The following is a 19,330-nucleotide window of genomic DNA, read 5'->3' as shown; positions in this document are numbered from 1 at the left end:
CAAGCTGTGACTCGGAATGGGCATAGACCAGGAAACACAGATGTAGTAGCATGAGGTGGGCACATCTGCATGTGTCATATGTCAGTGTGGAGCCAGTGAGTAGTCCTTGAGCCCTACTCTCCATCAGTGTAGAGGTGTGTGCCAGGCCCTAGCACAGGAAGGGGAAGGGGTGCTGCAGCCTGGGTGTAGGCAGAGTGCTGAGGAATGTTGCCCCTGGGGGTGAAGTTAAGGATTGACTAGTGAAGAAGGCTGTGGGCCTTCCTTCCCCTGGAGTTTCGGTGACATGACAGGGGGTAGAACACAGTGAGCTTTTGTGACTTAGTGTGAATGCATGGTTTTGTGTGTTTTCAGACACTTCAGTTTTTGCAACAGAATGCAAAGGAAAGAGCTGAGCTTGCAGCTAGTGCTGCAACTAGCAACACCACCAGCTTCAGCATCCCTGTTGCAGCCTCTAAGATGTCCACACAAGAGCTAGAGGAACTGAGGAAGCAGCTTGGCAGTGTATCCACAGGCTCCACACTGCAGCAGGTACCAGATCTTCCATGGTCCACAGTTTGCGAGCTAAGCAGATATGTCTACTCTTAGTAAAAGCTAATCTGACATAAGTGAGGCTAAGGCTGGATTGCGTTCTTTAGTCATAGCTCTGACCTAAAAGGGTAAACAGTGCACTGAGGCTCTGACCCAGTCCACATGCAGTGCATCTAAGGCAGCACGCGTCACGGTTCCCTACTGGAATTTATTGACAGTTTCCAACAAGGTAGTACTTTTTAAATTACCAGTTTATTTCCTCAAGGTTTTTTTTTTCTACTAGGCTTGCTGCTGCTTGGATTTATTCTGCCTCACACTGGTGGTTTTGCGAGTTTTGAGTGTCCTCTTAGAGCCACCACGAGCCTGCTTTTAAGAGCCTTGGACCCCTTTCCAAGGCCTAACCTCTGAGCACAGAGGACACAGCACGGTCTTTCAGATATATCCCTGTGCTAGTTTCTCATTGCCCTCATACCATCCAGCCTGTGTAACGTGCAGTCATGCAGAGCTAAGTCAGTACTTCCAAAAGTGGCCAGCTTTGTCAGCCTCCAGGAAGGGCAGTACTCTGTGCATGGCCTAGCATATAGCCTGTAGCCTTGCGGTTGGCCTTCTCCATAGGGTAAGGATATGTCAGTTGCTAACTCCTGTCTTAATCAGCAAGTGGTGTTAGATGTAGCAACTGCTAAGAAAATTGATTCAGGCTCTTCCTACTTTGTGTCCTGATCTGAAACACTTTGGTAAAATGCAGGTACTTTCCCATGGCCCTCATAGCTGGTGCCCTGACACTGTGGGTTGTTCCTTATTGAACAGAGACCTTGAGAGGGCCTGGCTCTCTTGTTCTTAGGCCCAGATGTTGTAATGGGTAGTTAGCACCATGTCTCCTTTTTAAGTAAGATCGAATGTCCTATGTACTAAAATGATGGACTTTTTTTTTTTAATCCCAAAGACGTGTTAATTTCCATAGATATCTTGGTTTTATTTGCACTATAGTATATTTTGTTTTTGTTTTTTAAAATGTCCTTACTAGTCTCTGGAACTTACAAGAAAGATGCTTCGAGACAAACAGAACAAAAAAAATTCAGGCCAGCCCCTCCCTGTCTTCCCAGCATGGGTGTATGAGAGACCAACATTGGCTGGAGATTTCCTGATTGGCTCGGGCTTGAGCTCAGACACAGTTTTGCCTATAGGTATGTGGTGAATTTCTTCTCTGCTTGCCTGCATGTGCCTCAGCAGGCCGTGACACACTGAAGCCCAGAGGACTTGAATGCTTGTTCTTGCATTCCTCCTGCTGGAGCCTTAGGACAGCCGGAGCTGGCCTCCTGGGCTGTGCACCAGTGTGTGACACAAGGACCAGGAGGTCACACTTTCCTGAAAAGTGACTTGTCATTACCACAGACTGCATCAGGTTTTAGTGCTATGCTCACAAAGGCCTTAAAAGTTGCATCTGTTTGACAGCATTGCTGTTTCAGGGCAGGTTCTCAGGAACCTACTACATGCAACCCCAGAGAGTCTTTTAGGACCAAATGTGAACATTTGCACTGGCATAGCTTAGATGTGGTTTCCTGCCTGTTTGATGGTAGCCTCAGTTTAAGAGAATTGTGAAGTGGTGTGCCTTGCCCCAGCTCCTGAGCTCTGTACGGTGTTAGTGCAGAGGTCTACTGTCACCTTTAGAAATAACTTATAGGGCTATTAGACAAATTGAGGGTGTTCTCCTGTCCCCAAATATTATAGGGCTGTTAGACAAATTGTTTTCTCCTGTCACCAAGCAGACATGATTCTGCTGCAAGTTCATGGGAAGGTAGAGGCAGCTGTCTTTATGTCGTAGACTTGTTGTTTGCAGTGTTGGCAGGTACCTAGTTGTCACCTATCCTGTCACCTGGTAATTGTCTCCTTCCCTGTCTGTTCTCCTGTGGCCAGCATAATCAATCATCATCATTGGCAGAGCCTCAGCCTCAGCATAACCATCATCATTGGCAGAGCCTCAGCCTTAGACCTTACTTTCCTGCACCCTGTGGATGTAGCTGGTGCTCTGCATAGTGTGTGTCCCTCAGGACTCTTTCCCCGTGGATTTCCCCGTCCTTAGCTTCCCTCAGCATCACGAGCCATCATTTCTCCAGTTGTTCCAACTCTTCCCTTCCATCCGTTCATCCCAGGGAGCTCCCTGTCTTCTCCCATTGCCTCGGCTCCCTGCGATCAGTCCCAGATCTACCTCTTCCATCTCCACTTTCAAGTGTCCAGGTAAACTTTATGTCACCTAAGGCCATTCTGCTGAGGTACCTGCCACCTCCCTAGTGGCTTACTCACACCTGTAGTTGTTGAAAATTGAAATGCATTGAGCGTGCACAAGCAACCAGTCTTCTGTTTCATTACCTTAATCCCAGTGGCCATGGCTTCATGCAGGGGCATGGATCTTGACAACCTCATCTTTCCTCTCTTCCTGTAGTTTCCATACTTCCTGTAGACATAGCTAGAGCCCTCTTTCAGTACAGGACCTGAGTCTCAGGTAAGGCTGTCCAGTGACAGCCCTACTGTGCCCCTCATCCCCAACAAAACCCTGACAGTTTGCCCAGGCTGGCCTCTTCTACCCTTGAGCTCCATTTTCCACTCAGGCCCTGCATACCAGACAGAGAAGCCAGGTCTGCTACCTCAGGCATTTGCACCCTGTATTCCCCAGCCCCTTCAGAGCTCAACTAAAGATCTGGTGATAGTCACCCCTTCCTTGTCCTCCCTTGTCACACTTAATACACTGTAAGATGCTGGTTCAATTTTGTTTGGTATTTTTCCCTATACAGGCATGCTGATAAGAGGACAGGGCTAGCATCTGCTATGCACATGTGTTGTTTAGAAGCCAGAGAGTGACCCGTCCAGCAGGTCCAGTTATTCGAGGGTCTCAAGGGGACCTTCTCCTAATAACCAAATGGGGGGGTAGAGAGAGACGAGGGTCTTGTGCAAATAACGACACGGAAACCGTTCTGGATTGCATCAAGACCCCAATGTATTGTGAAAGGCCCAAGGCTTAAATGCACAAGCAAAAGGGGAAGTACAGATACTTATCAGCAGGAGGGGTGGGGCAATACAAGCAAAAGGAGAAGTACTTATCAGTGGGAGGGGGGCAATAGAAATTCTTTCTTTTGGCAGCTACAAGGGGAAGCAGGAACTTGGTGGTATCAGGGTGTGGTCAGGACATCGGTGATGACTTAGAGCTGGAACATCCTGTGGTTATTCTCGGAATCAATGCGTCGGTGGCCCACTTTTGACCCCCTTTTCTTCTCGGGGGGTGTAGTGGCTATTCCTGGTTGTCAACTTGACTATATTTGGAATGAACTACAATCCAGAATTGGAAGGCTCACCAGTGACCCTTATCTGGAGGCTTGGAGATCCTTATCTGGATCTTGGTTTGGAGATCTTGAGCCATCGTGGCTATGGATTCCAGAAGATTGAATCTCAGAGTTTAAGGAACACGCCTTTAATCTGGGCTACACCTTTCATCTGGGATTAAAGGTGTGGTGGAACACACCTTTAATCTGGGCTACACCTTCTGCTGGAGACAATATAAGGACATTGGAAGAAGGGAGTCTAGCTCTTGCTCTTGCTCCTTCGCCTGCTTGCTGCGTGAGACTGAGTAACTGCTAGATCCTTGGACTTCCATTCACAGCTGCGACTGAACCATTGTTGGAAATTGGGCTGCCGACTGTAAGTCATCAATAAATTCCTTTACTATCTAGAGACTGTCCATAAGTTCTGTGACTCTAGAGAACCCTGACTAATACAGAAGTTGGTACCAGGAGTGGTTCTAGAGTAACAGAAGTACAAGGATGAATCTTTTAAAATACTGGAATTGGCTTGTTGATCCACCAGCACTTTCAACTATTGAAACCTCTCCAGATTCTCTCCCTACTGGGAGCTCAGAGAATTTTGAAGACCCATGGTTGAAACTATATTCCGAACTTAAAGAAGCTAATGACCTTGATTTTCTTAACGAATTAGGTGATTCAGTGCACAAAGCTTTCTACAAGATGGGGAAAAAATCGGAAAATGATTTTACTGGCTGGCTGCTCTTAGTATCTGTGGAAAAAATGATGAATGAAAGGAAGGAGTTGTGTGATAAAATCGAAAGGCTCCAGACACAAGTAAACGATCTAAAAGTTGCTAAGTGTGTCCTTGAGGAGAATCTTCTCTCTTGTAGCAATAGAGCTCAAGTTGCAGAAAATCAAACAGAAACTCTCATTGTAAGGTTGGCTGAACTACAGCGAAAATTCAAGTCTCAGCCTCAGAGTGTGTCGACAGTTAAAGTAAGGGCTCTAATTGGCAAAGAATGGGATCCTACAACATGGGACGGGGATGTGTGGGAAGACCATGTTGAAGCTGAGAATTTTGAATCTTCAGATTCTCAAGGGTTTGCCCCACCTGAGGAAGTAGTACCCTCAGCCCCACCCCTTGAAATAATGCCTTCCCCACATGAGGAAATTAATTTTGCAGAGTCTGATAAACCAGCAATGACTTTCACTACTGATGTTTCTCAAGGCCCACCAATAGTTTCTTCTAGACCTGTAACCAGACTCAAAGCAAAACAGGCTCCTAGAGGGGAGGTAGAAAGTGTAGTCCATGAGGAAATTCGCTACACTACTAAGGAGCTTAATGAGTTTGCTAATTCATTCAAGCAAAAACCTGGTGAATATGTGTGGGAATGGATTTTAAGAGTGTGGGATAAGGGTGGAAGGAACATAAAACTAGAGCAGGCTGAGTTTATTGATATGGGTCCTCTGAGTAGAGATTCTAGGTTTAATACGGAAGCTCGCATAGTTAAAAAAGGTGTCAAAAGTTTGTTTGAATGGTTGGCTGAGGTGTTTATCAAAAGATGGCCTACTGGAAATGACTTGGAGATGCCTGATATTCCGTGGCTTAGTGTTGATGAAGGGATTTTAAGACTTAGGGAAATTGCAATGCTAGAGTGGATATATTGTGTAAAGCATAATTGTCCACAATGGGAAGGTCCAGAAGATATGCCTTTCACTAGCTCTATAAGACGCAAATTGGTGAGAGGGGCACCAGCACATTTGAAGGGTTTTGTTCTTTCCCTTTTCCTTGTGCGAGATCTTAGCATTGGAGATGCTTCTGCTCAATTAGATGAATTAAATTCACTGGGTTTAGTTGGATTCCGAGGTAACAAGGGCCAGGTGGCAGCATTGAATCGCCGGAGACAAGGTGATCCTAGTTATTATAATGGACAGCGTAGACAAAAGAATGTTTATAATAACATACCCAGTAATGGTCAGCACAGGAGAGGTGAAATTTATAATGGCATGACTCGGATGGACCTTTGGTACTGGCTAACCAATCATGGTGTTTCCAGGAATGAAATACATAGGAAGCCTACTGCATATTTGTTTGATCTGTATAAGCAGAAAAATTCTCAAACAAATGAAAGAAAGGCTACATTAGATCGTGGTAAACAGCAATCTCGGCCAGTGAATCAATTTCCAGACTTGAGACAGTTTGCAGATCCAGAACCCCTTGAATGAAGGGGTGGCCAGGTTCCGCTGAGGAAGGATCTTGATAAGACACTCAAAGGTTTTGCTGTTACCCTTTCTCCAGTTCTTCCCCAGAGGGACCTACGGCCTTTTACAAGGGTAACTGTACACTGGGGAAAAGGAAATAATCAGACTTTTCGGGGTCTGCTGGATACTGGTTCTGAGTTGACACTGATCCCAGGGGATCCCAAGAAACATTGTGGCCCTCCAGTTAAAGTAGGGGCTTATGGAGGGCAGGTGATTAATGGAGTTTTGACTGATGTCCGACTCACAGTAGGTCCAGTAGGTCCCCGGACACATCCTGTGGTGATTTCCCCAGTTCCAGAATGTATAATTGGGATAGATATACTCAGAAATTGGCAGAATTCTCATATTGGTTCCCTGAACTGTAGAGTGAGGGCTATTATGGTTGGAAAGGCCAAATGGAAGCCTTTAGAGTTGCCTCTGCCAAAGAAAATAGTGAATCAAAAACAGTATCGTATTCCTGGAGGAATTGCAGAAATTACTGCCACTATCAAGGACTTGAAAGATGCAGGGGTGGTGGTTCCCACCACATCTCCGTTTAACTCTCCTATCTGGCCAGTGCAGAAAACAGATGGATCATGGAGAATGACAGTTGATTATCGAAAACTAAATCAGGTGGTAACTCCAATTGCAGCTGCTGTACCAGATGTAGTTTCGTTACTTGAGCAAATTAACACATCTCCTGGCACCTGGTATGCGGCTATTGATCTGGCAAATGCCTTCTTCTCAGTACCTGTCCATAAGGACCACCAGAAGCAATTTGCTTTCAGTTGGCAAGGCCAACAGTATACCTTCACAGTTTTGCCTCAAGGATATATTAACTCTCCTGCCCTGTGTCATAATTTAGTTAGAAGGGATCTTGATCGTTTGGATCTTCCACAAAATATCACATTGGTGCACTATATTGATGACATTATGCTGATTGGACCAAGTGAGCAGGAAGTAGCAACCACTTTGGACTCATTGGTAATACATATGCGTATCAGAGGATGGGAAATAAATCCAACCAAAATTCAAGGACCATCTACCTCAGTGAAATTCTTAGGAGTCCAGTGGTGTGGAGCATGCAGAGATATTCCTTCTAAGGTGAAAGATAAGTTATTGCACCTGGCCCCTCCTACAACCAAGAAAGAAGCACAACGTTTAGTGGGTCTATTTGGATTCTGGAGACAACACATCCCTCACTTGGGTGTGTTACTTAGGCCTATTTACCAAGTGACTCGGAAAGCTGCTAGCTTTGTGTGGGGCCTGGAACAGGAGAAGGCCCTTCAACAGGTCCAGGCTGCTGTGCAGGCTGCTCTACCACTTGGACCATATGACCCAGCCGACCCGATGGTACTTGAGGTGTCTGTGGCTGATAGAGATGCTGTTTGGAGCCTCTGGCAGGCCCCTGTAGGTGAATCACAGAAAAGACCTTTGGGATTTTGGAGCAAAGCTCTACCATCATCTGCAGACAACTATTCTCCCTTTGAAAAACAGCTCTTGACCTGCTATTGGGCCTTAGTGGAAACTGAACGTTTGACAATAGGACACCAAGTTACTATGCGACCTGAACTACCCATCATGAGCTGGGTACTATCCGACCCTGCAAGTCATAAAGTGGGACGCACACAGCAGCAGTCTATTATCAAATGGAAGTGGTATATACGTGATTGGGCCAGAGCAGGTCCTGAAGGCACAAGCAAGTTACATGAAGAAGTTGCTCAAATGCCTATGGTTTCTACTCCTGTTACAATGCCATCTGCTGCCAAGCATGCGCCTATAGCCTCATGGGGTGTTCCCTATGATCAACTGACCGAAGAGGAGAAGACTAGAGCCTGGTTTACTGATGGCTCTGCACGTTATGCAGGCACCACCCAGAAGTGGACAGCTGCAGCATTACAACCCCTTTCTGGGACAACCTTGAAAGACACAGGTGAAGGGAAATCTTCACAGTGGGCAGAACTTCGGGCAGTACACATGGTATTACAGTTTGTTTGCAAGAAGAAATGGCCAGATGTACGATTATTCACTGACTCATGGGCTGTAGCCAATGGATTGGCTGGATGGTCAGGCACTTGGAAAGATCACAATTGGAAAATTGGTGAGAAAGACATCTGGGGAAGAAGTATGTGGATAGATCTCTCCAAATGGGCAAAGGATGTGAAGATATTTGTGTCCCATGTAAATGCTCACCAAAAGGTGACTTCAGCCGAGGAGGAGTTCAATAATCAAGTGGATAAGATGACCCGTTCTGTGGACAGTCAGGCTCTCTCCCCAGCCATCCCTGTCATTGCTCAATGGGCACATGAACAAAGTGGCCATGGTGGTCGAGATGGAGGTTATGCTTGGGCTCAGCAACACGGCTTCCAGTCACCAAGGCTGACCTGGCTACAGCTGCTGCTGATTGCCAGATCTGCCAACAGCAGAAACCAACACTGAGCCCCAGATATGGCACCATTCCTCGAGGTGACCAGCCAGCAACCTGGTGGCAGGTTGACTACATTGGACCACTTCCTTCATGGAAAGGACAGCATTTTGTTCTTACTGGAGTAGATACTTATTCTGGTTATGGATTTGCCTTTCCTGCACGTAATGCCTCTGCTAAAACCACCATTCACGGATTGACAGAATGCCTTATCTATCGTCATGGTATTCCACACAGTATTGCTTCTGACCAAGGAACTCATTTCACAGCCAGAGAAGTACGACAGTGGGCCCACAATCATGGAATTCACTGGTCTTACCACGTTCCCCATCATCCTGAAGCAGCTGGGCTGATAGAAAGATGGAATGGCCTTTTGAAGATGCAGTTACAGCGCCAATTAGGTGGTAACAGTTTGGAAGGCTGGGGCAGAGTTCTTCAGAAGGCAGTATATGCTTTGAATCAGCGCTCGATATATGGTACAGTTTCACCCATAGCCAGGATTCATGGGTCCAGGAATCAAGGGGTGGAAAAAGGAATAGTTCCACTTACTATCACTCCTAGTGACCCTCTAGGAAAATTTTTGCTTCCTGTCCCCATAACTCTAGGTTCTGCTGGCTTAGAAGTTTTGGCTCCAGAGAGGGGAGTGCTCCTACCAGGAGCTACAACAAACATTTCATTGAACTGGAAGCTCAGACTTCCCCCTGGTCATTTTGGGCTTCTAATGCCCTTAAACCAACAGGCTAAAAAAGGAATAACAGTGTTAGGAGGGGTGATAGATCCAGATTACCATGGAGAAATTGGATTACCTCTTCACAATGGTGGTAAGCAAGATTATGTCTGGAGTGTAGGAGATCCCTTAGGGCGTCTCTTAGTACTACCATGTCCTGTGATTAAAGTCAATGGGAAACTACAACAGCCTAATCCAAGCAGGATGACAAAGGACGCAGACCCATCAGGAATGAAGGTATGGGTCAATCCTCCAGGAAAAGAGCCAAGACCTGCTGAGGTGCTGGCTGAAGGTGAAGGAAATACAGAATGGGTAGTAGAGGAAGGTAGTTATAAATACCAATTAAGGCCACGTAACCAGTTGCAGAAACGAGGATTATAAAGTACTATGAATGCCCACTGTAAATTTACTAATGTGTTTGCGATTGTATGAGGGATAGTTATATCATGTTAGGCGTATTTACAACCTTGTTATTGTTTCATGTGAACATGAGATATTATTTGTGTCAAGTTGACAAGGGGTGGATTGTAGTGGCTATTCCTGGTTGTCAACTTGACTATATTTGGAATGAACTACAATCCAGAATTGGAAGGCTCACCAGTGACCCTTATCTGGAGGCTTGGAGATCCTTATCTGGATCTTGGTTTGGAGATCTTGAGCCATCGTGGCTATGGATTCCAGAAGATTGAATCTCAGAGTTTAAGGAACACGCCTTTAATCTGGGCTACACCTTTCATCTGGGATTAAAGGTGTGGTGGAACACACCTTTAATCTGGGCTACACCTTCTGCTGGAGACAATATAAGGACATTGGAAGAAGGGAGTCTAGCTCTTGCTCTTGCTCCTTCGCCTGCTTGCTGCGTGAGACTGAGTAACTGCTAGATCCTTGGACTTCCATTCACAGCTGCGACTGAACCATTGTTGGAAATTGGGCTGCCGACTGTAAGTCATCAATAAATTCCTTTACTATCTAGAGACTGTCCATAAGTGTTATTAACGCGTTCTCACGCCCGGCCAGGAAGAACACAGCAAACCAGAATCTTCTGCGGCAAAACTTTATTGCTTACATCTTCAGGAGCAAGAGTGTAAGAAGCAAGAGAGAGAGAAAACGAAACCCCGTCCCTATTAAGGAGAATTATCCTTCGCCTAGGACGTGTCACTCCCTGATTGGCTGCAGCCCATCGGCCGAGTTGACGTCACGGGGAAGGCAGAGCACATGGAGTGGAGAACGACCCTCGGCACATGCGCAGATTATTTGTTTACCACTTAGAACACAGCTGTCAGCGCCATCTTGTAACGGCGAATGTGGGCGCGGCTCCCAACATCTCCCCCTTTCCTTTTAATAAGAGCAAATAGGCCACCCATATTAATGAGAGTGGAGATAGAGGTCAAATCCCCAGTGTGTAGGTAAAGGAGCCATGTACAGGATTAGCTCTTAGGCTCACAGGCTTTTACCCAGAGCAACCCTGACCTGCTCCCGTGTCGTTTTTCCTGGGGGAAGGGAACTAGGACACTGAACCTTCATGAAAGATGACATGTCTCCCTAGAATAGGCTCATATATGCCGCAGAGCCTTTCTATTGCAGTGCTTAGCCGTGCAACTCTCTCGGGCTGCTGAAGCACACTCACTCTATCCCGTGCAATGAGACTAGCCTCGTGAGATGTAAGAGCTGAGTGGTCAGCGACCTATTGCCTAAGCATAGATATATCAGGGGAAGCTCCATGTTCTAGTCCTGCAAGCGCCTGGGCAATAACCACCTTGTCTCTCCTAGTTTGGGCCTTAAGCTTACAGACCAATCAAAGAAGCAACACTAATCCACAGCAAAGTGTATCTCCAAATAATATCAATCCCACCCATTCTTTAAAGAAGGAAAATGCTGAGGAGATCCAATTGGGTAATCCTTTGGTCAGGGACAGGTCCAAGCGCGTGGAGTTGACCTGAAGTCTCAATTCCCGAAGGATCTGTTCAAATTCAGCCATCCAATTCTGTAACATATACTGAGAAAGACTTTTTGACAAATTAGCTGCCCTAGTAAATTTCTCATACTGAATGGAAGTAACACACAATCCCGGAAACTTTTGTTTACACCCCAGCTGAGCTATTTGCCATAATACATCTAGTTGTTCCTAGACAAGATCTATGAGTTGATTAACCAGCATGAGACCTCTCTGTATCTTGACATTAGCTGAGGCCTGTTTATCTATGACTGTAGTCACTGAGGCTGACAAAGTGTTAATGGTGTCAGTCGTCTGGACCTGTCCAGACAGAGCCAAGGCTGTCTGAATCAAGGCTAAACCCAGTTCCTAGTTAGTGGTAAAAAAGCAGGAGAATACTTGAGCATTATACATCACCGTCATTGGGAGTGGAAATGTCGACATTATCCCCCAACGCTGCTCTCTTTTTATTATTGACGCCCTGGACATCACCAAGACGAGGGACATTAGTATTCCCTTGGTCAGTCTGGATTTTTCGGGTGAGTCTTTCTGGTATCCAAAATGGGTTGTCTTCATTCTGTGGGAAAACACAGATAGCTCCCCTGGATCTTATCAAAATAGGATCCGGGCCATACCATTTATTATCAAGGACATTTTTCCATTTAACCATCTCATTGGGCCTATCTGGCTCTGTACAATGACGTTCAGCCGCAGTATGGCCATGAGCATCAATATTTAAAAAATTGAGTGTAAAGAGTGCCATAGACACAGACACTCTTGGTGCTCGGGGTACAGTCTCCTCAAAAGTTCCCCTCTTCTGTTTTATAAGATAGGTTTTGAGGGTGCGATGCGCACGCTCAACAATACCCTGTCCTTGAGGGTTGTATGGAAGTCCAGTCAGGTGGGTCACGTCCATCTGACGGCAGAACTGTTGGAATTTTTGAGACGTATAAGCTGGTCCATTATCAGTCTTAAGGAGTCTGGGTTTCCCCCAAGCACTCCATGCCTCAAGGCAATGTTGAATCACATGTGAGGCTTTTTCTCCGGTTAACGGAGAAGCAAACATGATGCCAGAACATGTGTCAATGGACACATGGAGATATTGAAGTTTTCCAAAGGAAGAAACATGTGTAACATCCATTTGCCAGACCTGTAGAGGTCGAATACTGCGTGGGTTAATTCCCACATGAGGAACTGGCAAGAACTCACAGCAGCTTTGACATTGAGTAACAATGTCACGGGCTTCTTTTCTTGTCAGGGAGAAACGACTGCGTAATGTTTCAGCCGTCACATGAAAATTGTTATGAAAATTTCTTGCAGCCTCTACCGGGGATGATAGGGCAGCAGCCACCACTTTAGTGGCCTTATCTGCCAAATCGTTTCCCAGAGCCATGGGGCCAGGTAGGCCTGAATGGGCTCTAACATGAGTAATATAAACAGGAGATCTTCTAGATAACAAAACTAATTGTATCTGCTGAAAAATATTGGCAACTCTACTGGAAGGCTTAATCACTCCAGCCACTTCTAAAAGATTTACTGCATTAACCACATAACAGGAATCTGACACAATATTAAGGGGTTCTAAAAAGGTTTTTAAAACTTCTAAAACCACTAAACATTCTACCACTTGAGGTGAAATTTCATTATACTGTTTGGATACCACTTTACCATTAGCCACATAGGCACCTATGCCAGTTTTTGATCCATCAGTATATACCACAATCCCATTTTTAAGTGGGTTTCTTACTGTTATTTGTGGAAACACAACAGATTGATTTTGGGCAAACTGTAAGATTGGATGCTTTGGATAATGGTTATCTATTTTTCCTGAAAAGGAGGTAACTAAAACTGCCCAATCATTAGATGTGGCTGTCAAGGTTTGAACCTGTGCAGCGGTATAAGGTACAATTAAAAGATATGGACTTCGCCCAAAGTGGGTGATTGCTGCTTTTAGACCTTTAAGGGCAAGCTGTGCAATTGCATCAGGATACCAATCTATTATTTTAGCTGGGGATACGTTTGGATGGATCCACAACAATGGCCCATTCTGCCACAAAACTGCGGTTGGCAATTGTGCTGTCTTAAAGACACACAAACTGAAAGGCTGCGAATCCTCAATACGTTGTAATTGTGCATTTTGTAAGGCATTTTCCACTTTTTGTAAGGCCTGGTTAGCAGCTAGAGTAAGAGTCCTAGGGGAGGAGATATGAGGATCTCCTTCTAAAATACCAAACAAAGGCCTTAACTCAGCGGAAGGAATCTTTAAAAAAGGTCTGAGCCAATTAATATCTCCCAACAGCTTTTGAAAATCATTTAAGGTATGGAGGTGATCTCTTCTTATCTCTACCTTTTGGGGCACAATCTTATCTGGGGACACCACAGAGCCCAAGAATTGTCCTGTATCAGAAATTTGGACCTTTTCTGTGGCTATCTGTAAACCCCACTGACTTAAAGTTTTAAGTAGAAAAGGATATGCCTTTTGTAGCATGGTAAGGTCTTTATGGCACAGGAGGATGTCATCCATGTAAAGGAGCAAAATTAAAGAGGGGAATTGTTCCCTCACTGGCAAAAGAGCTTCTTGTACATAAAGTTGACACATAGTAGGACTATTGGACATTCCCTGTTCTTGATGTCCTAACCCTTTTCCTTCTTTATAACCCATCTTTGCCATGATATTTTTTGCTTTAGCTGAATACCCTCCCGATGGGGCGTTTTCATTGGACAAAATAAGGCCCAAATGCTGCATAATATCCCTTCCCCAGAGGTTAACCGGGAGTGGGAGCACATAAGGTATGAATTTCCCTTGCTGTCCTTCAGAGGATTCCCACGTCAAGGCAACGGAGCTTATAGTGGGACATGATTGATATCCTAGGCCCTGTAATGAATGAGATGACTCTGTGGTGGGCCATGCTTTGGGCCACCAATGTGTAGAGATTATACTTTTATCTGCTCCGGTATCAAGGATGCCTTCAAACTCTTTTCCATTAATCTTAAGGCGGAGCTTAGGTCTATCATTTAAAGATACAACCAAATAGGCAGAATCATTTCCTGAGGAGCCCATTTTCTTTATCTCAGGTCCTGCAGATTTCTCCCTGGTATTATCAGGGAGGAGCAGCAGCTGAGCTATCCTATCTCCTTTACTAATAGAAAAAACGCCTTTAGTGCTTGAGCACAGGACCTGTATTTCAGGGGAATGTTGACAATCCATAACTCCAGGGTGGACTACTAAGCCCTGCAAGGTGAGTGAACCCCGGCCGAGAATAAGGCCCATGGTTCCCGGGGGCAAGGATGGTATAGGCTCCACTGGCACCGGCTGAATACTCATTTGAGGCATTAATAGGAAGTCGGAGGCGGCACGCAGGTCCACCCTTGTGGGTCTTCCTGGGTCGCCTCTCTGACTGCTTCCTGGGTCCTGACAAACCGGTTCCCATATCTTTGAGGGCCCTGGGACCGAGGGCCCGATGACCCGTTTTTTGGCACATAAGCTGATTGACTATCAGGTGGGGGAAGAATTCTGCCCTTTATATCCCTCACAGAGCGACACTGGTCGGCTCTATGATAACCCTTGCCACACTTAGAGCAAAGAGTGAGAGTCCCTCCCTGTTTATCTGGAGCTCTGCAATCTTTCTTAAAATGCCCAGGCTTTCCGCAATTAAAACATGTCCTCTGATCATTTCTGCTCATGGAGCGGTTCTGAGATTGGAGGATGGCGGCCGCTAAGCCTGCATTGGTGAGAGGTCCCCCAAGCTCTCGACAGACCCTGAGCCAGTCTTGTAAGCCTTTGTTCTTTCTTGGGGCTATGGCCGCTCGGCACTCCTTTGTGGCTTGCTCATAGATTAGCTGTTCTACCAGAGGCGCAGCTTGCTCTGACTCTCCAAAAATACGCTCTGCTGCCTCTGTCATTCTGGCCACAAAATCTGAGAAGGACTCCTGAGGTCCCTGGACAACTTTTGTTAATTGACCAGTGGTTTCACCTGCTCGGGAGAGCGCCTTCCAGGCCCTAATAGCCGTGGAGGAAACTTGGGCATAAGCTCCCCAATGGTAGTTTGTTTGATCAGCAGAATAAGCTCCCTGACCCGTTAACAAGTCAAAAGTCCAATCTCTCTGCTCTGGAGTCAAAGCAGCTGCGTTTGCTCGGGCCTGCGCTTGTGCAGTTTCATGCCAAAGAGCTCTCCATTCCATATATTTGCCCATACTAGGGAGAGCGGCTTTTACAACCGTTTGCCAGTCAGCAGGAGTTAGTGCCATGCCGGCGAGCCTGTCTAACTGCACCAAGGTAAAATTAGCATTGGTTCCGTATTTACGGACCGACTCGGCGAGTTCTTTAATTTGTAAGTATTCTACCGGAGCGTGGACACGCCCACCCTCGGCTCCTTCAAAGACTGGAAATGCCTGTTGTATTTTCCTTTGTTCCTCTCTGGGAATGAATGAGTCTGCGCACTGCCTCTCTGCGCATTGTCTCTCTGCGCAGGGCTGACGCACTACGCAGGGCGGGGACTCCGCATAGGGCGGACCTTGAAGCCGACTGCCCTGAGGCCAATCAGCAAACTGGCCTTCGCCAGCCGCTTTTGGCTTCCTTAACTGATTAGCTAGCACTTTACCTGGCTGGTACCCTTTTTTCTCATAATGAGCTGCTTCTTCCTCCCAGTCTGTTTCTTCAGAGGAGAATTCATCATCTGATTCAGAGCTACTAAGAGCTGGCTTCCTGAGCTCATCTAGTGACGAGTATCTCCTAGAGACCTCTGCTAATCGATCTTTTTTCTTTTCTTTTTTCTTTTCCTTCCTTCTAATCTCTCCCCAGGTATTCTTACCTGACCTAAACTTTTCCTCGGGTTCAAGACCCTTGGAAAGGCCTGTATACTTATTTTGTGTACCATATTTTCTCTTTGCTCCTACTCTCTCTCCCCGCTTTACTTCTGATAGATTGCCCTGAATTTCATCCAGAATCCGCCCTGCCTTAACCACTTGATAACATGTGAAAAGGAACAAAAGGGCTTCTAACACTAGAAAAAATTCAAGGCCAAACATTTTCCACTTTACTTCTGATAGACTGTCTTGAATTTCGTTAGAAAGTTCAAGACCAGACTTACCTCGTAAAGCTGTACTCACTGGTACTCTCGTTCCCCAGCTGAAAAGTTCTGAATTCATACAGTTGAATCCTTCTTAACAGTCTGTGTTGTGGGAACACTTCATAACCGTGACCCGCAGTTCTGGTTCCGGAATGAGGGATCTTCCTTGCACCGGTGATGGTAAACTCTCGTCCCGAGTTTTTTCTCGTCCCGGGTTTCGGCACCAATTGTTATTAACGCGTTCTCACGCCCGGCCAGGAAGAACACAGCAAACCAGAATCTTCTGCGGCAAAACTTTATTGCTTACATCTTCAGGAGCAAGAGTGTAAGAAGCAAGAGAGAGAGAAAACGAAACCCCGTCCCTATTAAGGAGAATTATCCTTCGCCTAGGACGTGTCACTCCCTGATTGGCTGCAGCCCATCGGCCGAGTTGACGTCACGGGGAAGGCAGAGCACATGGAGTGGAGAACCACCCTCGGCACATGCGCAGATTATTTGTTTACCACTTAGAACACAGCTGTCAGCGCCATCTTGTAACGGCGAATGTGGGCGCAGCTCCCAACACATAAGTCCTGTGACTCTAGAGAACCCTGACTAATACAGGGGGAGAGGCCCAATTCAGAGATCAGGACACTAGTGTTGTCTTAATAGCTCCCAACATCTCTGCCGTTTTAATATTTTTATAAAGGCATATTGTATAATAAACTTGTAGCCACGTTTTTTAACGATCGCCTAAGCGTCTGTTTGCTCACCGGGTGATTCTCTGAAACGAAGGACACAAGGACAAGTCATCTATGAAGCTTGAATTAATGGTCCCAGTCTGTTGGGTATAACCTGGGCTAGCCAAGGGATTTAGGAACGAAGCAAGCTCCATGGGTAGAGGTAGAGGTCTGATCCCCAGTGTGCAATGTTAGGGGCCATGTACAGGGGTACAGGGTTGACTCTCAGGCCCACAGATCTTTACCCAGAGTAACCCTGACCTGCTCCTGTGCCGTTTTTTCTGGGGAAAGGACCCTGGGGCACTCAACCTTCATGCAATCAGACATGCCTCTCAGAGACTGTCTAACAGCTTCCAGACTAATCTCTGTGCAGTACTTAGTCTTATATCTCTCACGGGCGACGGCTTCAAGTTCCAATTTTTTGATGTGTCTAGCCTGGGATGACTGCTTAGTTTCCAATGTGGCGAGAACGTATATTACCATGTCGGAAGCACAGACTACGGCAATCTATAAATGATTCGTGGCATGAGACTTATGGCCGAATTTAGGAGGAGGGGAATGATCTTACTTAAGCGTTTTATGGAAATTGAGTCTCTCTCCCCGAGAAGAGGGTGATGAAGCGGTATCCACGTCTGCCTCTTCTCCAGTAACCTGCTTGTTATCGCCAACGTCCAGCCGATGGTAACGAACTGAAACAAATGCGCTTGAAAGAGATGAATCAATTTGAGATTTAACAAATCGGGTCAATTTCTGAAATGCCCAAGGACCGAAGGAGATCAATAATAGGAGTCCCAATAGGGGCCCTAAAAGGGAGGGCAACAAGGTCAAAAGCCAGGGGGAGGTTGAAAACCAGTTTTGGTAGTTCACCTTTCCTCTAGGCCATTGTAAATACTTGTGTATGGGTGTAACTCAGCTATCTATAGTTCTAAGTATCTACTCTGGTTCCTCTTTAGGTCTTAAGCTTCCTTCTTCCTAAGTGGTGGTAAATTCCTGTGTAAGGCAGTGACCTAGCTTTTATTAAAGTGATAGTGTAATGCCAGAGGCAATTCTGAATGTCACTGAATAGGCAACGTTCTTCCTGAATTCCAAGCCCATGGTCTGCTGAAGGACTTTCTAGGATGTTATATCCTGTCCTATGCTAAGACTACTACTTCTAAGACATCTTTTGCCTCCAAATTTTTATCTATATAATATGTTGCTCTGACAAAGCTATGGAAATATTCCTATGCTTATCATTAACAAAATGGGCAGTATGTAGCTGCTGATCTAAAGCTATGGTAGATACCTTTTTAAAGTTTGTATTCTCAGATTTTTAAAACCAAGGATCATTTTCTAACTCTAATAGGCAGCAAAACATAAGCAGGTCTCTTACAAAAACATAACAGTAGATTCCTTATCTAAATTAGGATCTACACAATTAGTTAATTGACAAGAATTACAATGAATATAAAAAGACTTGCCAAGATTGGCGATCTTAACTCTTAAAATTATCTAACAATAAGCATATAGGTAAGGTACACAAACTTTCATAGCTATAAGGAGCTGGCCTGAATGGCCAAAAACAGTGTCTATGACAAAAGCATCTTGTACATTCTCTGTACCAGTCAGCTTTTTTAGTTGTTTGTATTTTAAGTTGGCACCAGGTTGGTACTCCTTGCTGCAGCCCATGGTGGAGATACGAAGTTTCTTTATCTGTTTGTAAGTGGCTGCTCTCCCATTTCTCCTCTTTTGTCCACTCAACACAGCTTTCTGGTCACCACTGTCAGGGCACTCACAGGTCACAGGTCAGCCTGTCACATTGGAAGCTAGCATGCTCTTGTTGCATTCTGTGGAAAAAAACAGAAACATTCCCCCTTTTCTCCATATTAAGTATCTGAACAGGATCATGGCATGTGCCAATAAGTGGATCCTTTTTATCTGCCCTAGACATTATATCTAGTTTTTTGTATTTAAATAAAAATGTGACTTAAATAATGTGCACAGGGATATAATTTCCCCCCTTCTGTTTTTAAAGTTTTACAGTACCTTGTCTTTGAGAATTATAAAATATCTCAGTAACATGTGTAACATTAAATTGTTGACAAAACATCTCAAATCTTTGGCTGTAATAGCCAGTTTTAATTTGATTTAGAACACAAGCAAGCAAAAAAAAAAAATCAACACAGGCAATGACTAACTATACTTTTAGTTGCTTTTCTTGTTAAAGTAGTTGTAATTAGAAAGACTAAAAAGGTATCAATAGTCATATGTGCATATTTTATTTTTTTAAATTAAAAATGAGTATCCATTTGCAATAACTGATTAAGTATAAGTCCTTGAGAATTAACACCAATGTGTGGAACAGGTAGAAACTGAGGACACTGAGAACAAATCTTTACAATATGACATGCACATT

The 19,330-nt window shown here is 45.2% G+C and overlaps 1 protein-coding gene across 7 annotated transcripts in view; it reads left to right on the top strand.

The window, feature by feature from the left end:
• The window catches only part of Tubgcp2 (tubulin, gamma complex associated protein 2), a 40,720-nt gene that overhangs the window by 5,136 nt on the left and 16,254 nt on the right, over window positions 1-19,330 (top strand). For 4 of the 7 annotated variants that reach the window (NM_001286007.1, NM_133755.2, XM_030243027.1 and 1 more), the window contains exons 4-5: window positions 352-528; window positions 1,553-1,712. In NM_001286007.1, coding sequence (NP_001272936.1) covers window positions 352-528; window positions 1,553-1,712 — 337 coding nt within the window. The remainder of the gene's footprint in view (window positions 1-351; window positions 529-1,552; window positions 1,713-19,330) is intronic. The other 3 variants (XM_030243026.1, NM_001286011.1, XM_011249861.3) reach the window with 1 other exon arrangement.

The sequence above is a fragment of the Mus musculus genome, chromosome 7 (genome assembly GCF_000001635.26).
Source record: "Mus musculus strain C57BL/6J chromosome 7, GRCm38.p6 C57BL/6J".
Classification (NCBI taxonomy): domain Eukaryota; kingdom Metazoa; phylum Chordata; class Mammalia; order Rodentia; family Muridae; genus Mus; species Mus musculus.
Note: the sequence above shows the minus strand (reverse complement) of the source record. Positions and strands in the feature narration are given on the sequence as shown.